Source organism: Hyla sarda, chromosome 13, assembly GCF_029499605.1.
Source record: "Hyla sarda isolate aHylSar1 chromosome 13, aHylSar1.hap1, whole genome shotgun sequence".
In the NCBI taxonomy this organism is placed as follows: Eukaryota; Metazoa; Chordata; class Amphibia; order Anura; family Hylidae; genus Hyla; species Hyla sarda.
In genome coordinates, this window is record NC_079201.1 from 11,885,228 (window position 1) to 11,901,518 (window position 16,291).

At 40.7% G+C, this 16,291-nt stretch overlaps 1 protein-coding gene across 4 annotated transcripts in view; it reads left to right on the forward strand.

Annotated features, from left to right (window-relative positions):
• RHBDF2 (rhomboid 5 homolog 2) overlaps positions 1-16,291 on the forward strand; it is a 100,044-nt gene that overhangs the window by 75,150 nt on the left and 8,603 nt on the right. For all 4 annotated transcript variants that reach the window (XM_056549852.1, XM_056549849.1, XM_056549847.1 and 1 more), the window contains exons 11-18: positions 1,946-2,020; positions 2,269-2,430; positions 4,481-4,587; positions 8,474-8,537; positions 8,634-8,728; positions 10,266-10,341; positions 15,274-15,374; positions 15,859-16,012. In XM_056549852.1, the coding sequence (XP_056405827.1) occupies positions 1,946-2,020; positions 2,269-2,430; positions 4,481-4,587; positions 8,474-8,537; positions 8,634-8,728; positions 10,266-10,341; positions 15,274-15,374; positions 15,859-16,012 (834 nt within the window). The remainder of the gene's footprint in view (positions 1-1,945; positions 2,021-2,268; positions 2,431-4,480; positions 4,588-8,473; positions 8,538-8,633; positions 8,729-10,265; positions 10,342-15,273; positions 15,375-15,858; positions 16,013-16,291) is intronic.

Here is a 16,291-nt window from a genome sequence, read left to right on the forward strand (position 1 = left end):
CCAGGGATTTCCCGATCCCCCGTAAACTGATATATTCTGAGTGCCATGTCATCCCCGTCGTGCCCACGGCCGAATTCCAGTCCCTCCCTACCTAGGCAAGACACCGGTGGCATGTCATACAGTATGATTCCCTCCTCCACAGGCTGCCACATCCACGTCTAGGGCTCTGGATCCTCCCATCTAGTGCCAGGTCTCCATGGGAGTGTCCCTGCGTGGGCATGGATTGGTCCTGATGTTGATATGCCGGACAGTAGCCTCGCCTGTCACTCATCTCTCAGCTGTCGCGTCCTTGGCTGGCACTTTGGTATCCCACTGCTGTGTGAGGTATCAGACGTAGTGACCCGTTGTCTACTATGGACCCATGCCAGTCAGTGGTCTGCGTGGTTTCCTCACATCACTCAGCTGATGTATCTGCGGCTGGAGTTCCAGTACCTCATTGCTGTGGAAGTGTACAAAGTCGTGTCCCAGCGTGTCCTATGGACTCTAGATGGGGTACAGGGATGTATTCCGTGGCTCCTCAGCCTCCCCCGTTCTCCCAAGGCGGGGGGGGGGGGATACTATCCATGGCTCCTCGGCCTCTCCTCCCTCCCACAGGTGACAGAGGGATACAGTGATCGCCTATCTGGCTGTCCCCTTTTCTCCAGCACCTGTCAGTGTACTTGTTCAGCCAGACTGTTGTCTGTACGGTCTCCATCGCTGTCGGTCTCCCATCTCACGTACCTCGCTGCTGGTGTAAGGACTCTGGATGAGGGTCCCTGCAGGTACAGTGACCCCCCCCCCCCCCCGACCTACAATGGCCCCGACATACGATCATTTCATCATACGATGGTCTCTCAGAGGCAGCATCAACATACGATGCTTTTGTATGTCGGGGCCATCGCATAAACTGCTATCCGGAAGCGCAGACTGCTTCAGCTGCCACCGGATAGCCGTGTACGGTGCCCCATGTGGTCCGGTGACGATCACTTACCTGTCCTCGGGGCTCCGGCGCGTCCTCGTCGGGATCCTCTGCATCGTCGGCGCTCTCCATCGTCGCTGCGCACGCCGTCCCGTCATCCAATAGGAGTGGCGTGCGTAGCGACGTGATGGCGGCGACGGAGAGCGAGGATGCCGGGGAAGCAGAGGCCTTGCCGGAGCGGCGGGGACACCCCGGGGACGCGGCGACAGCGATGGAAGGCGACATCCAGGGCAGCAGTGACGAGCGGTGACGGTCCGGAGCGGCGGGGACAGGTGAGTACAACTTCCTATATCAGTGGTCTTCAACCTGCGGACCTCCAGATGTTGCAAAACTACAACTCCCAGCATGCCCGGACAGCCAACGGCTGTCCGGGCATGCTGGGTGTTGTAGTTTTGCAACATCTGGAGGTCCGCAGGTTGTAGACCACTGTCCTATACTTTACATTGCACGGATCCCTCAACATACGATGGTTTCAACAAACGATGGTCCATTTGGAACGGATTACCATCATATGTTGAGGGACCACTGTTCTTAGGACTGATGCCAGTCAGCCAGACTTTTGTCTGCTGGGTCTCACAGCACCCACCCATTTCTTCATTCTTTGTCCGGATTTTCTTTTCCAATTCTTGTTTCTTTTTTATCATCCCGGATTCTTTTTAGGGTCCTTCGGACATATTTCTTTGTTGGCTTCTCCTACTGCTTTGTGAAAAAAACTGATTACCTCACTTCCAGTGGGCGGGTATATCCTGCCGGGGAGGAGCCAACTTTTTTTTTTTTCCTAGTGTCAGCGCCTCCTAGTGGCGAAGAGCTTATACCCATCAGTATAGGTGTCCTCCAATGAAGGCTACGAGAGCGAGATTTTACGGTGAGTACAAAATAATCTCCTTTTTTTAATAATTTTTATTTATTTTAATATTTGGGGGGTGGGGGGGGGGGGGGTTCTTCTCCTTCCTTCCATTTATTTATTTATTTATTTTTTGTGCATAGGTCTTACGGAATAAAGGTGTATACGAAAGTGTCAAGTACATACAACAAGAAAACTTCTGGATAGGTCCGAGCTCCGTAAGTAGTATTGTACATTGTCACAGTAACATGGATAGACGGACCTGAGGAAGAAAGGGGTCTCCCTCTTTTTTTTTCTTGTGATTTTATTGCTAAATTAGTTTGCAAAACTACAACTCCCAGCAAGCCCGGACAGCCTCCGGCTGTCCGGCCTTGCTGGGAGTTGTAGTTTTGCAACAGCTGGAGGCACCTTGCTTGTGAAACACTGCTACAGGATGATCACTGACTATTAAAACCTGTCATTTCAGATCTCTCTCATCCACTTGGGCGCCAAGTTTTCCCCCTGCATACGGAGAGACGTCCAAATCGAGAACCTGATAAAAAGAGAACACGACCTGGAACGCCAGTCCGGCTGCTGCATTCAGAATGATAATTCCGGCTGCGTACAAACACAACGTCGGGAGTGCTCGGTAAGACTTTGCATTGCCTGATGGAATGTTTCTCTCCTTACCCTGCTTACTATAGTGCACCAGTAGGAGGCGCTCACTCACCAGCAAATTCTAGTTTGATATTGACGTGCAGTAGAATTGCGTCTTTCTCGGATCTTCAGGTTAATTCAGCTTTATACAATACATCTCTGTGGGTAACTATAGATATCTCTCCTGTCCGTCTAATATATACAGCCCTGGTTAGGAGTCGCATATTATACATGCAGATCCGAGGGGCAAAAGGACAAATAGGAAGGCCTAGTAACTAAATACTGCCAATTTAGCATTGTTTTTATCATTATTATTAATAATAATAATAGTAGTAGTAATGTTCTTATTATTAATAATAGTAGTAATGTTATTATTGATACTGTTAATATATTTATATATATATATATATTTACAATATTATTATTATCCTTATTATTCCCATTATTAATAATAATAATACTATTATTATTAATATGATTTATGTTGTTAATATTATATATTATTATATATATTAACAATATTATTATTGTGTATAGTAATAATATAAACAATTACGATAATATTAATATGATATTGATATTGTTATTATTAATAATGTTAATATTGTGTGTGTATAGAGAAATATATATAAATATTAACAATATTAATATTATTGAGTATAGTAATAATATAAACATTTACTATAATATTAATATGATATTGATAATATTGTTATTTTTAATAATGTTAATATTGTGTGTGTATAGAGAAATATATATAAATATTAACAATATTAATATTATTGAGTATAGTAATAATATAAACACTTACTATAATATTAATAGTATGATATTGATAATATTGTTATTAATAATGTTAATATTGTGTGTGTCTAGAGAAATATATATAAATATTAACAATATTAATATATTTGAGTATAGTAATAATATAAACATTTACTATAATATTAATATGATATTGATAATATTGTTATTATTAATAATTTTAATATTGTGTGTGTGTGTAGAGAAATACATATACCGTATATATATTTATATATATATTAACAATATTAATATTATTGAGTATAGTAATAATATAAACACTTACTATAATATTAATATGATATTGATAATATTGTTATTATTAATAATGTTAATATTGTGTGTGTGTGTAGAGAAATACATATACCGTATATATATTTATATATTAACAATATTAATATTATTGAGTATAGTAATAATATAAACACTTACTATAATAATAATATGATATTGATAATATTGTTATTGTAAATAATGTTAATATTGTGTGTGTATAGAGAAGTATATATAAATATATATATATATAATTATCAATAATAGCAATATTTTTATAATTTTTATTAATAATTATAGCAACATTATCATTATTATTCGCATGATTATTTGTAATCATAATATTGTTATTAATAATATTGTTATTATTAACGTTGTTAATATTTATAATTTTTTTTTTTATGCCATTCACTGTGCATTATAAATACTGTTGGAAGACCATACATTTTGTTATATTTTTTTCTTGACTGAGCTGGGCAGGGGGCTCTTTATTTATTTATTTATTTATTTTGTCTTTTTGTGTCGGTTTAAAAATGTGTAGTTTTTATTGGTATCATATGACTTTTTGATTGCTGCCTTTTTCATCTTTAGGAAGGCAGAGTAACTAAATACTGCTGTCATTTATGCACTTTAAAAAAAATAATTTTATTGTATTTTTTTTTTTTTTTAAGAAAATTACCATGTGATTATATTTTTACAGTTTGAGTCATTATAGAGATGGTGATACCAAATATGTATATATATATTTTTTTTCTTTAAATATTTTATGTTTTATTCAAAAAAATATTTTTTTTAGGGGAAATGTATGCACAGCCCTGTAATTATTGGCACGCTTCTACCTCAGTGGAGCTTTATGCCAGTAATAAGAATTTAGTGATTTGTCATTTACATAATTCTGCAATATGTTACAAGGTTAAAACAATTTACAGTAAAATTAAAAAAAACTTTATTTTTTTTTTTTCTAGGAAACCTTGGCTACTTTCATAAAGTGGCCGGAACATAATGCTCCTTTGCTGTATGAGAAGGATGGTGAGAGCAGAGTGTCTGGTGCAGTGTGTCATCAGGACCCCCGGTGAGTTCAGCCTCTTATGTCTCCTTTCCTTCATGCTCAATCTTTAAAGGGGTACTCCGGTGGAAAACTTTTTTTTTTAATCAACTGGTGCCAGAAAGTTAAACAGATTTGTAAATGACTTCTATTAAAAAAATCTTAATCCTTCCAGTACTTATCAGCTGCTGAATACTACAGAGGAAATTCTTGGGGATAAGATGTCGGAACTCAACTCAATAGGGACTTAATAGGGTTATAGGTTGAACTTGATGGACTCTGGTCTTTTTTTCAACCTTATGAACTATGTTACTGTGATCATTGAGGATCCGGCTGCTGGGACTTCCCGTGATCTCCATCCCGGCACCCTGGCATACTAAATAAAGGGGCCGTAGACATGAATGGAGGGGGCGTGATGTCACGACCACGGCTGCCCAAAACCGGTGTTCTAAACATAAAAGTTCACAACGCCGGGGGGCCGAGCCGGACCCCCCATGATCAGACATCTTATCCCCCTAGGACCAGGTTTCCGACTGCCTCTAGGCTCACGACCCGTAGACCAACAATTTAAATCATGAACCAATAAGAAACTGATCATTGATCCTTTAGCTGTTACAAAACTACAACTCCCAGCATGCCCGGACAGCCTTCGGCTGTCCGGGCATGCTGGGTGTTGTAGTTTTGCAACAGCTGGAGGCACCCTGGTTAGGAAACACTGATCTAAATTTACTCTTCCCATTATACATTGTAGTGACTGTTCCCGATTGAAGGTACAACAGAACACATTTTATTGAAATGTATTTATTGTATTGTATTTTTCACCTTTTTTATTTTTTTTAATTTTTTTTTACATGTTCAGATATATTCTAATGTGAAATTATACAATAATAATAAACTTTATTGGCTATTACCATTAGTAACATTAGAGCAGGTAGAGTGACTGAAAAGTGTTTTTCGTTCCTGGCCTGCTGAGCCACATTACCTGCGGACCAGCTGCCATCCACCCCACGCCTGGATTACATTGGCTACTTTAGTAAAGCCGTCTGCTTGGTGCAAGATGTATTGTCCTAAGTTAAGATCAGCTTCCTAGACACGTGTACTTTCCCAGTCGCCCCAGAGCGGTGACACATTGGCTCAGTTACAGGAATAGAAATTTGTCACTCACCTGACTGCAAGACTCTGTTAAACCCAATGTAATACGCTGTATTCTAAATGATGAGCAACCAGTCTGTATGTTAAAATGTGTGATATAGTAATATATATATATATATATATATATATATATATACACACACACACTGCTCAAAAAAATAAAGGGAACACTAAGATGCATCCTAGATCTGAATGAACTAATCGTATGAAATACTTTCCTCTTTACATAGTTGAATGCGCTGACAACAAAATCACACAAAACTTATCAATGGAAATCAAATGTATCAACCCATGGAGGTCTGGATATGGAGTCACACTCAAAATCACAGTGGAAAACCCCACTACAGGCTGATCCAACTTTATGTAATGTCCTTAATACAAGTCACAATGAGGCTCAGTAGTGTGTGTGGCCTCCACGTGCCCGTATGACCTCCCTACAACGCCTGGGCATGATCCTGATGAGGTGGAGGATGGTCTCCTGAGGGATGTACTCCCAGACCTGGACTAAAGCATCCACCAACTCCTGGACAGTCTGTGGTGGATGGAGCGAGACGTCCCAGATGTGCTCAATCGGATTCAGGTCTGGGGAACGGGCGGCCAGTCCATAGCATCAATGCCTTCCTCTTGTAGGAACTGCTGACACACTCCAGCCACATGAGGTCTAGCATTGTCTTGTATTAGGAGGATCCCAGGGCCAACTGCACCAGCATATGGTCTCACAAGGGGTCTGAGGATCTCATCTCGGTACCTAATGGCAGTCAGACTACCTCTGACAAGCACATGGAGGGCTGTGCGGCCCCCCAAAGAAATTCCAACCCACACCATTACTGACCCACCGCCAAACCGGTCATGCTGGAGGATGTTGCAGGCAGCAGTACGTTCTCCACAGCGTCTCCAGATTCTGTCACATGTGCTCAGTGTGAACCTGCTTTCATCTGTGAAGAGCACAGGGCGCCAGTGGTGAATTTGTCAATCTTGGTGTCCTCTGGCAAATGCCAAACGTCCTGCACCGTGTTGGGCTGTAAGCACAACCCCCACCTGTGGATTTTGGGCCCTCATACCACCCTCATGGAGTCTGTTGCTGACCGTTTGAGTGGACACATGCACATTTGTGGCCTGCTGGAGGTCATTTTGCAGGGCTCTGGCAGTGCTCCTCCTTGCCCATAGGCGGAGGTAGTGGTCTTGCTGCTGGGTTGTTAACCTCCTACGACCTCCTCCGTGTCTCCTGATGTACTGGCCTGTCTCCTGGTAGCGCCTCCATGCTCTGGACTCTACGCTGACAGACACAGCAAATCTTGCCACAGCTCGCATTGATGTACCATCCTGGATGATCTGCACTACCTGAGCCACTTGTGTGGGTTGTAGACTCTGTCTCATGCTACCACTAGAGTGAAAGCACCGCCAGCATTCAAAAGTGACCAAACATCAACCAGGAAGCATAGGAACTGAGAAGTGGTCTGTGGTCACCACCTGCAGAACCACTTCTTTATTGGGGGTGTCTTGCTAATTGCCTATAATTTCCACGTGTTGTCTGTTCCATGTGAAATTGATTGTCAATCAGTGTTCTTCCTGAGTGGACAGTGGGATTTCACACAAGTGTCAGTGACTTGGAGTTACATTGTGTTGTTTAAGTGTTTTCTTTATTTTTTTGAGCAGTGTATATTTCTATGTGTGTGTGTGTGTGTGTGTGTGTATGTGTGTATATACGGTATATATATATATATATATATATATATATATATATATAAATGAGTGTTCAAATTTTTTTTAAATAAAAACATACTTAACATTTCAGGTGGCTTTACAGATAAGCTGCCCTTTGAGTGGTCTATGAGAAGTAGCACTTTTTGTGGCCATTAAATAACTTGTATATGGCATTTTTCTGCAGATTTCTGCTCTGCAGGCTTCATATATAATTTGCAGTTCTCACAAAACTGGTGGGCGGAGTATATAGTCTTTCCCATACTCTGTACATATAGAATATTCTATGTCCCTATACACTGTACACGCTACCATCTGCTTCTCCCAGCTCATTCTCCTGATTGGTGGTGGAGTTGCGCGCTTTTCTCCTCAGCCGGCCATCCTATCCGACTCATGATCCACATATATACGTTATAGTCTATGGAGCACAGTAGCATTAGGATCTGGCAGCTGACTGGGGAGTGAAGCACACTACAGAGTGCTTCATCTGGATATAACTCAGGACTGAGACCCGGGTGCGATCTTAAAGGGGTTCTCCGGTGGAAAACATTTTTTTTCAACTGGTGCCAGAAAGTTAAACAGATTTGTAAATGACTTCTATTAAAAAATCTTTACCCTTCCTGTACTTATTAGCAGCTGTATGCTACAGAGGAAATTCTTTTCTCTTTTTTGTCTTAACCACAGTGCTCTCTGCTGACACCTCGGTCCATGTCAGGAACTGTCCAGAGCAGGAGAGGTTTGCTATGGGGATTTGCTCCTTCTCTGGACAGTTCCTGACACAGACAGAGATGTCAGCAGAGAGCACTGTGGACAAGACAAAAAAGAAATTCAAAAAGAAAATCATTTCCTCTGTAGCATACAGCAGCTAATAAGTACTGGAAGAGTAAATCATTTTTAATCGAAGTCATTTACAAATCTGTTTAACTTTCTGGCACCAGTTGATTTAAAAAAAAAATATGTTTTCCACCGGAGTACCCCTTAAATATTGTCAAATGTTTATAGAACACTTTTTAAGTTTTCTTGCATCTTTATCAGTTTTACTTTCTTTTGTATCCACCAGGACTTGTGAAGAGCCTGCATCCATTACCCCCCACGTCTGGGCCGATGACATCACTAAGTGGCCGGTAAGTGGCATTCATTTGGGTCACTGTAAAATGTCGCCCGGCTCATCTAACGTACGTTGGTTTTTTATTTTTATTTATTTTTATTTTTTTTTAAAGATTTGCACGTACCAACCCAAAAACAACCACACTGGCTTGAAACACATGGATTGTGAAATCAAAGGAAGACCCTGTTGCATTGGGACCAAGGGAAGGTAAGAACCAAGGCGATTTGGGGGGGGGGGGGAAATAATGAAGCCAGACGTCGAGGCTTTGTGAAGAAAAAGCAGTTGTGTCCTGAACATGTATACGTTAAAGGGGTACTCCACTAGAAAACATTTTCTTTTTAAATCAACTGGTGTCAGAAAGTTAAAGGGGTTATCCAGGGAAAAACTTTTTTTTATATATCAACTGGCTCCAGAAAGTTAAACAGACTTGTAAATTACTTCTATTAAAAAATCTTAATCCTTTCAGTACTTATGAGCTTCTGAAGTTAAGGTTGTTCTTTTCTGTCTAAGTGCTCTCTGATGACAGGTGTCTCGGGAACCGCCCAGTTTAGAAGCAAATCCCCATAGCAAACCTCTTCTAAACTGGGCGGTTCCCGAGACACGTGTCATCAGAGAGCACTTAGACAGAAAAGAACAACTCAACTTCAGAAGCTCATAAGTACTGAAAGGATTAAGATTTTTTTTAATAGAAGTAATTTACCAATCTGTTTATCTTTCTGGAGCCAGTTGATATATATATAAAAAAAAATAGTTTTTTCCTGAATAACCCCTTCAAATAGATTTGTAAATTACTTCTATTAAAATAATCTTAACCCTTCCAGTACTTATCAGCTGTTCCATGCACCACAGGAAGTTCTTTTATTTTTGAATTTCCTATCTGTATGACCACAGTGCGCTCTGCTGACACCTCTGTCCATTTTAGGAACTGTCCAGAGTAGGAGCAAATCCCCATAGCAAACCTCTCCTGCTCCGGACAGTTCCTGACATGGACAGAGGTGTCAGCAGAGAGCACTGTGATCAGACAGAAAGGAAATTAAAAACGAAAAGAACTTCCTGTAGAGCATACAGCAGCTGATAAGTACTGTAAGGATTAGGATTTTTAAATAGAAGTAATTTACAAATCTGTTTAAAGGGGTATTCCAGGAAAAAACTTTTTTTTTTATATATCAACTGGCTCCAGAAAGTTAAACAGATTTGTAAATTACTTCTATTAAAAAATCTTAATCCTTTCAGTACTTATGAGCTTCTGAAGTTGAGTTGTTCTTTTCTGTCTAAGTCCTCTCTGATGACACGTGTCTCGGGAACCGCCCAGTTTAGAAGAGGTTTGCTATGGGGATTTACTTCTAAACTGGGTGGTTCCTGAGACAGGTGTCATCAGAGAGCACTTAGAAAAGAACAACTCAACTTCAGAAGCTCATAACTACTGAAAGGATTAAGATTTTTTTTGATAGAAGTAATTTACAAATCTGTTTAACTTTCTGGAGCCAGTTGATGTATTAAAAAAAAAAAAAGTTTTTTTTCCTGGATAACCCCTTTAACTTTCTGGCACCAGTTGATTTAAATGAAAATGTTTTCCAGTGGAGTACCCCTTTAATGCGGTGTGCATAGGAAGTTGCTTATGAAGAAGTTCCTAGAGATATCCATGTTCATAGATAGGATTAGGAAAGGTTTACAACGGGGCAGTGATGGTGGAAAATACTTTTCACTTTTATATATATATATTTACAATATTTTGCTTTTGTAGTTGTGAAATTACAACAAGGGAATACTGTACCTTCATGCATGGTTACTTCCACGAAGAGGCCACCCTTTGTTCACAGGTATGTTGTTCTCTGTGTTCATAGCATTCACATTGCTGAATGAATAGGGTTGCCTTCACTGCAATGCTTTCCGACCAGGTTGCCTTCAGCTGTTGCAAAACTACAACTCCCAGCATGCCCGGACAGCCAAAGGCTGTCCGGGCATGCTGGGAGTTGTAGTTTTGCAACAGCTGGAGAGGCACCTTGGTGGGAAAACTCTGCTTAAAACGTTCCCTGATATAATCAAATTTATTAACCTAATATATTCAAATTTTAGTTTTTCACTAACCAAGACACTTGTGTCCACTTAAAGGGGTACTCCGCTGGAAAACTTTTCCTTTTTTTTATTTTATTATTTTTTTTTTTTTTTGTTTAATTGAACCGATGCCAAAAAGTTATCCAGATTTGTAAATTACTTCTGTAAAAAAAAAAATCTTATTTCTTCCAGTACTTATCAGCTGCTGTATGCTCCAGAGGAAGTTGTGTAGTTCTTACCAGTCTGACCACAGTGCTCTCTGCTGACACCTCTGTCCGTGTCAGGAACTGTCGGGAGCAGAAGAGGTTTACTATGGGGATTTGCTTCTGCTCTGGACAGGTCCTGACACAGACAGAGGTGTCACTGTGGTCAGACTTGAAAGAACTACACAACTTCCTCTGTAGTGTACAGCAGCTGATAAGTACTGGAAGGATTAAGATTTTTTTTTTTTTTAATAGAAGTAATTTACAAATCTGTTTAACTTTCTGGCACCAGTTGATTTAAAAAAAATAAAATAAAATAGTTTTCCACCCGAGAACCCCTTTAAAGGGCTACTCCGGGGGAAAACTTTTTTTTTTTTTTTTTTTTAAATCAACTGGTGCCAGAAAGTTAAACAGATTTGTAATTTTTTTCTATTGAAAAAAAATCTTAAGCCTTCCTGTACTTATTAGGGCCTTTATACTACAGAGGAAATGCTTTTCTTTTTAGATTTCTCTTCTGTCACGACCACAGTGCTCTCTGCTGACCTCTGCTGTCCATTTTAGGAACTGTCCAGAGCAGCATCTGTTTGCTATGAGGATTTTCTCCTACTCTGGACAGTTCCTAAAATGGACAGCAGAGGTCAGCAGAGAGCACTTTGGTCATGACATCAGAGAAATCTAAAAAGAAAAGAACTTCCTATGTAGTATAAAGCCCCTAATAAGTACTGGAAGGATTAAGATTTTTTTTTATAGAAGTAATTTACAAATTTGTTTAACTTTCTGGCACCAGTCGATTTAAAAAAATAAAATAAAATAGTTTTCCACCGGAGTACTCCTTTAAGTGTGCAAGTAGGGAACATTTTTTTGGATAGCGTGCAAATAGCGGTGAATATTACTGGAGGTGGCAGGTACTTGCAATATATGGCCATGCACACTACGGAATTATTTTTGACCAGAATCTGCAGATCTCAATGTGTTTCTACCATTTTCTATTTACTAGATAGGGAATTAGTGTCTGATCACGGGGGGGGGTGATCCGACCGCTGGGACCCCTGTGATCATCAGAACAAGGCCCCGCTCTCCTTGATGTATGGACAGCACTGAGGTTTCTCTGACACTCCCATAGACAATGCATGGTGTCACGGCCAGCCCCATGCAGCAGGGACAGCCAGGGCCTTGTTCTGGAGATTGCAGGGGGTCGCAGCAGTCAGACCCCCCCCCCACCACTTTGTAGATAGGGGTACATGTTTTTTAAAGTGCTGGAGTTCCCCTTTACATGTTCTTAAAGGACAGGTATCATGTAAATAAACGTATCCCCTCACCGAAGGAGAGGGGATAAGTTTTAGATCGCGGAGGGTCCGAGCGCCTTTTTTACCCCCCTCCCCTTGGCTCTCCGATACAGCCGCCCCCGTCACGACCCCCACCCGAATCGGGGGCCACCACGCCCCTCTATATAGTTCTATGGGAGAACCCAAGATTGCCGAACCACAAAGAAGAAAAAAAGTTCACCGTCTAGTGCACACCCAATATCTCATAAATACAAGTCAATCTTTATTGACTATACACAAAAAATTGTAAACACATCCAATTACACAGATCCCCATTTAAATTTTTTTTTTAAAAGGCACATAAATGCCCTCCCACTACAGGGAGAAGCCCTTAGGACCTCTCCCAGGGCACCTGTATACTTAGCGTCCCCTCATCAGCATCATAGACATATACATACATAATATACTCAGTATACATATATATTCCAGAACCTGTATACTTAGCGTCCCCTATACTGTCTCATCAGCATCATAGACATATACATACATAATAGACTCAGTATACATATATATTCCAGAACCTGTATACTTAGCGTCCCCTATACTGTCTCATCAGCATCATAGACATATACATACATAATATACTCAGTATACATATAAATTCCAGAACCTGTATACTTGGCGTCCCCTATACTGTCTCATCAGCATCATAGACATATACATACATAATATACTCAGTATACATATAAATTCCAGAACCTGTATACTTGGCGTCCCCTATACTGTCTCATCAGCATCATAGACATATATATACATAATATACTCAGTATACATATAAATTCCAGAACCTGTATACTTGGCGTCCTCTATACTGTCTCATCAGCATCATAGACATATACATACATAATATACTCAGTATACATATAAATTCCAGAACCTGTATACTTAGCGTCCCCTATACTGTCTCATCAGCATCATAAACGTATACATACATAATATACTCGGTATACATATAAATTCCAGAACCTGTATACTTAGCGTCCCCTATACTGTCTCATTAGCATCATAGACCTATACATACATAATAGACTCAGTACACATATATATTCCAGAACCTGTATACTTAGCGTCCCCTATACTGTCTCATCAGCATCAAAGACATATACATACATAATAGACTCAGTACACATATATATTCCAGAACCTGTATACTTAGCGTCCCCTATACTGTCTCATCAGCATCATAGACATATACATACATAATAGTCTCAGTACACATATAAATTCCAGAACCTGTATACTTAGCGTCCCCTATACTGTCTCATCAGCATCATAGACATATACATACATAATATACTCAGTATACATATAAATTCCAGAACCTGTATACTTAGCGTCCCCTATACTGTCTCATCAGCATCAAAGACATATACATACATAATAGACTCAGTACACATATATATTCCAGAACCTGTATACTTAGCGTCCCCTATACTGTCTCATCAGCATCATAGACATATACATACATAATAGACTCAGTACACATATATATTCCAGAACCTGTATACTTGGCGTCCCCTATACTGTCTCATCAGCATCATAGACATATACATACATAATAGACTCAGTATACATATATATTCCAGAACCTGTATACTTGGCGTCCCCTATACTGTCTCATCAGCATCATAGACATATACATACATAATAGACTCAGTATACATATATATTCCAGAACCTGTATACTTAGCGTCCCCTATACTGTCTCATCAGCATCATAGACCTATACATACATAATAGTCTCAGTACACATATATATTCCAGAACCTGTATACTTGGCGTCCCCTATACTGTCTCATCAGCATCATAGACATATACATACATAATAGACTCAGTATACATATATATTCCAGAACCTGTATACTTAGCGTCCCCTATACTGTCTCATCAGCATCATAGACATATACATACATAATAGACTCAGTATACATATATATTCCAGAACCTGTATACTTAGCGTCCCCTCATAATCATCATAGACATATACATACATAATAGACTCAGTATACATATAAATTCCAGAACCTGTATACTTAGCGTCCCCTATACTGTCTCATCAGCATCATAGACCTATACATACATAATAGACTCAGTATACATATACAGTGGTCCCTCAACATATGATGGTAATCCGTTCCCAATGGACCATCGTTTGTTGAACCCATCGCATGTTGAGGGATCCGTGCAATGTAAAGTATAGGACAGTGGTCTTCAACCTGCGGACCTCCAGATGTTGCAAAACTACAACACCCAGCATGCCCGGACAGCCAACTGCTGTCCGGGCATGCTGGGAGTTGTAGTTTTGCAACATATGGAGGTCCGCAGGTTGAAGACCACTGGTATTGGAGGTTATACTCACGTGTCCCCTCCGCTCCAGACCGTCACAGCTCGTCACCGCTGCCCTGGATGTCGCCTTCCATCACTGTCGCAGTGTCCCCGGGGTGTCCTCTGCTTCCCTGGCATCCGCGCTCTCCGTCGCTGTCATCACGTCGTTACGCACGCCGCTCCTATTGGATGAAGACGATGGAGAGCACCGACGATGCAGGGGATCCTGAAGAGGACGCGCCAGAGCCCCGAGGACAGGTAAGTGATCGTCAGCGGAGCACACGGGGCACCGTAAATGGCTATCCGGTGGCAGCTGAAGCAGTCTGGGCTGCCGGATAGCTGTTTATGCGATGGCCCCGATATACAAAAGCATCGCATGTTGATGCTGCCTTACATGCGATGTTGAAATGATCGTATGTTGGGGCCATCGTAGGTCGGGGGGGTCACTGTAAATTCCAGAACCTGTAATATGAGTTATAGCCTAACCCCTAAGCAAGTTATTTGTAATAAAACAACCTGTCAGTCAGTAGTCCCACACATACATATAGGGGTAGGCACAGGAAAAGCAAAAGAACCAGAGACAGTATACAATCTAGGTGGTGAAACAGGTGCCCTCCTGAATCCAACACGTTTCGTCACCCCTAGGTGACTTCTTCAGGGGTGTTATTGCCGAACGGCTCTCTCATAGGCACGCCGCTGTATATGTGAGCCTTGGGGGGGTTAAGGGCCAGCGCTCGGACCCCCGGTGATCTAAAACCCCCCGTGATCTAAGTTTTTTTTTTTTTTTACATGATACTTGTCCTTTTAATGTTAGCTATAAAAAGGTTTTATCTGTTTTTAACAGGTCCACTGTTTGGATGAGGTGTGCGGCTTACTGCCATTCCTAAACCCCGAAGTCCCTGATCAGTTTTACAGACTGTGGCTCTCGCTTTTCCTTCATGCTGGGTAAGTCATTTTTCAGTGAGAGTTTCCCTTTAAATAGGCTGAAACTTTTAAGAACCATATCCCTAACCTGGGGTGAGGTTTTTTTTCTAAACAAGCATTGCAGAACTGGTAGAGAAGAATGACATAAGTTTTTATATGTTTTATTTTTAAATTTTTTATACCCTCTGAATTTAAAGGCTGCTTTATAATGAACTTTCCCCACTCTTGTATATCTACTCTGTTTGTGATCCCCTGATGAACCGCTGGGGAAACGCGTCGGGATATAAAAGTGTTCATCACAGGAGAACTATTGGTCTATTTAATTGATGATTATATTTGGATTTACTTTATATTTGATGTAATAGGGTTTTAAGGATATGAATAAAATGTTATTTTAGCTCAATGTGGATAGTGTTTTGGATGGAACATAGTTCCTCTATAATTTTTTATTATATTCTTGACAAAATAAGGCTGATGCATTTTTTTTTCCCCCAAATTCTTTCAGGATCATCCATTGTTTGGTGTCGGTGATTTTCCAGATGACGGTCTTACGTGACTTAGAGAAGCTGGCAGGCTGGCTTCGTATCTCCATCATCTATATTTTGAGTGGTATTACAGGGAACCTAGCCAGTGCCTTATTCCTGCCCTACAGGGCTGAGGTGAGTACTGCAGGGACTGTGAAGGGGTATATACAAAAAGTTTACATGTCGTCTGCTAGATTTTAGCTGTCGTAGTTTGCTCTGTTAGACTTTCATCAGTATAGACACAGGGTGTGCATTCACGCCCCCTGTGCCCGTTCCCGCAGTATGAAGCACGCTCAGGAGCTGCGCGCGCTTCAAGGCTGATATCTGGCGTTAACTCATTAAACTTAAAGGGGTACTCTGCTGCTCAGCATTTGGAATAATCTGTTGTGAACGCTGGAGCCGGCGCTGGGAGCT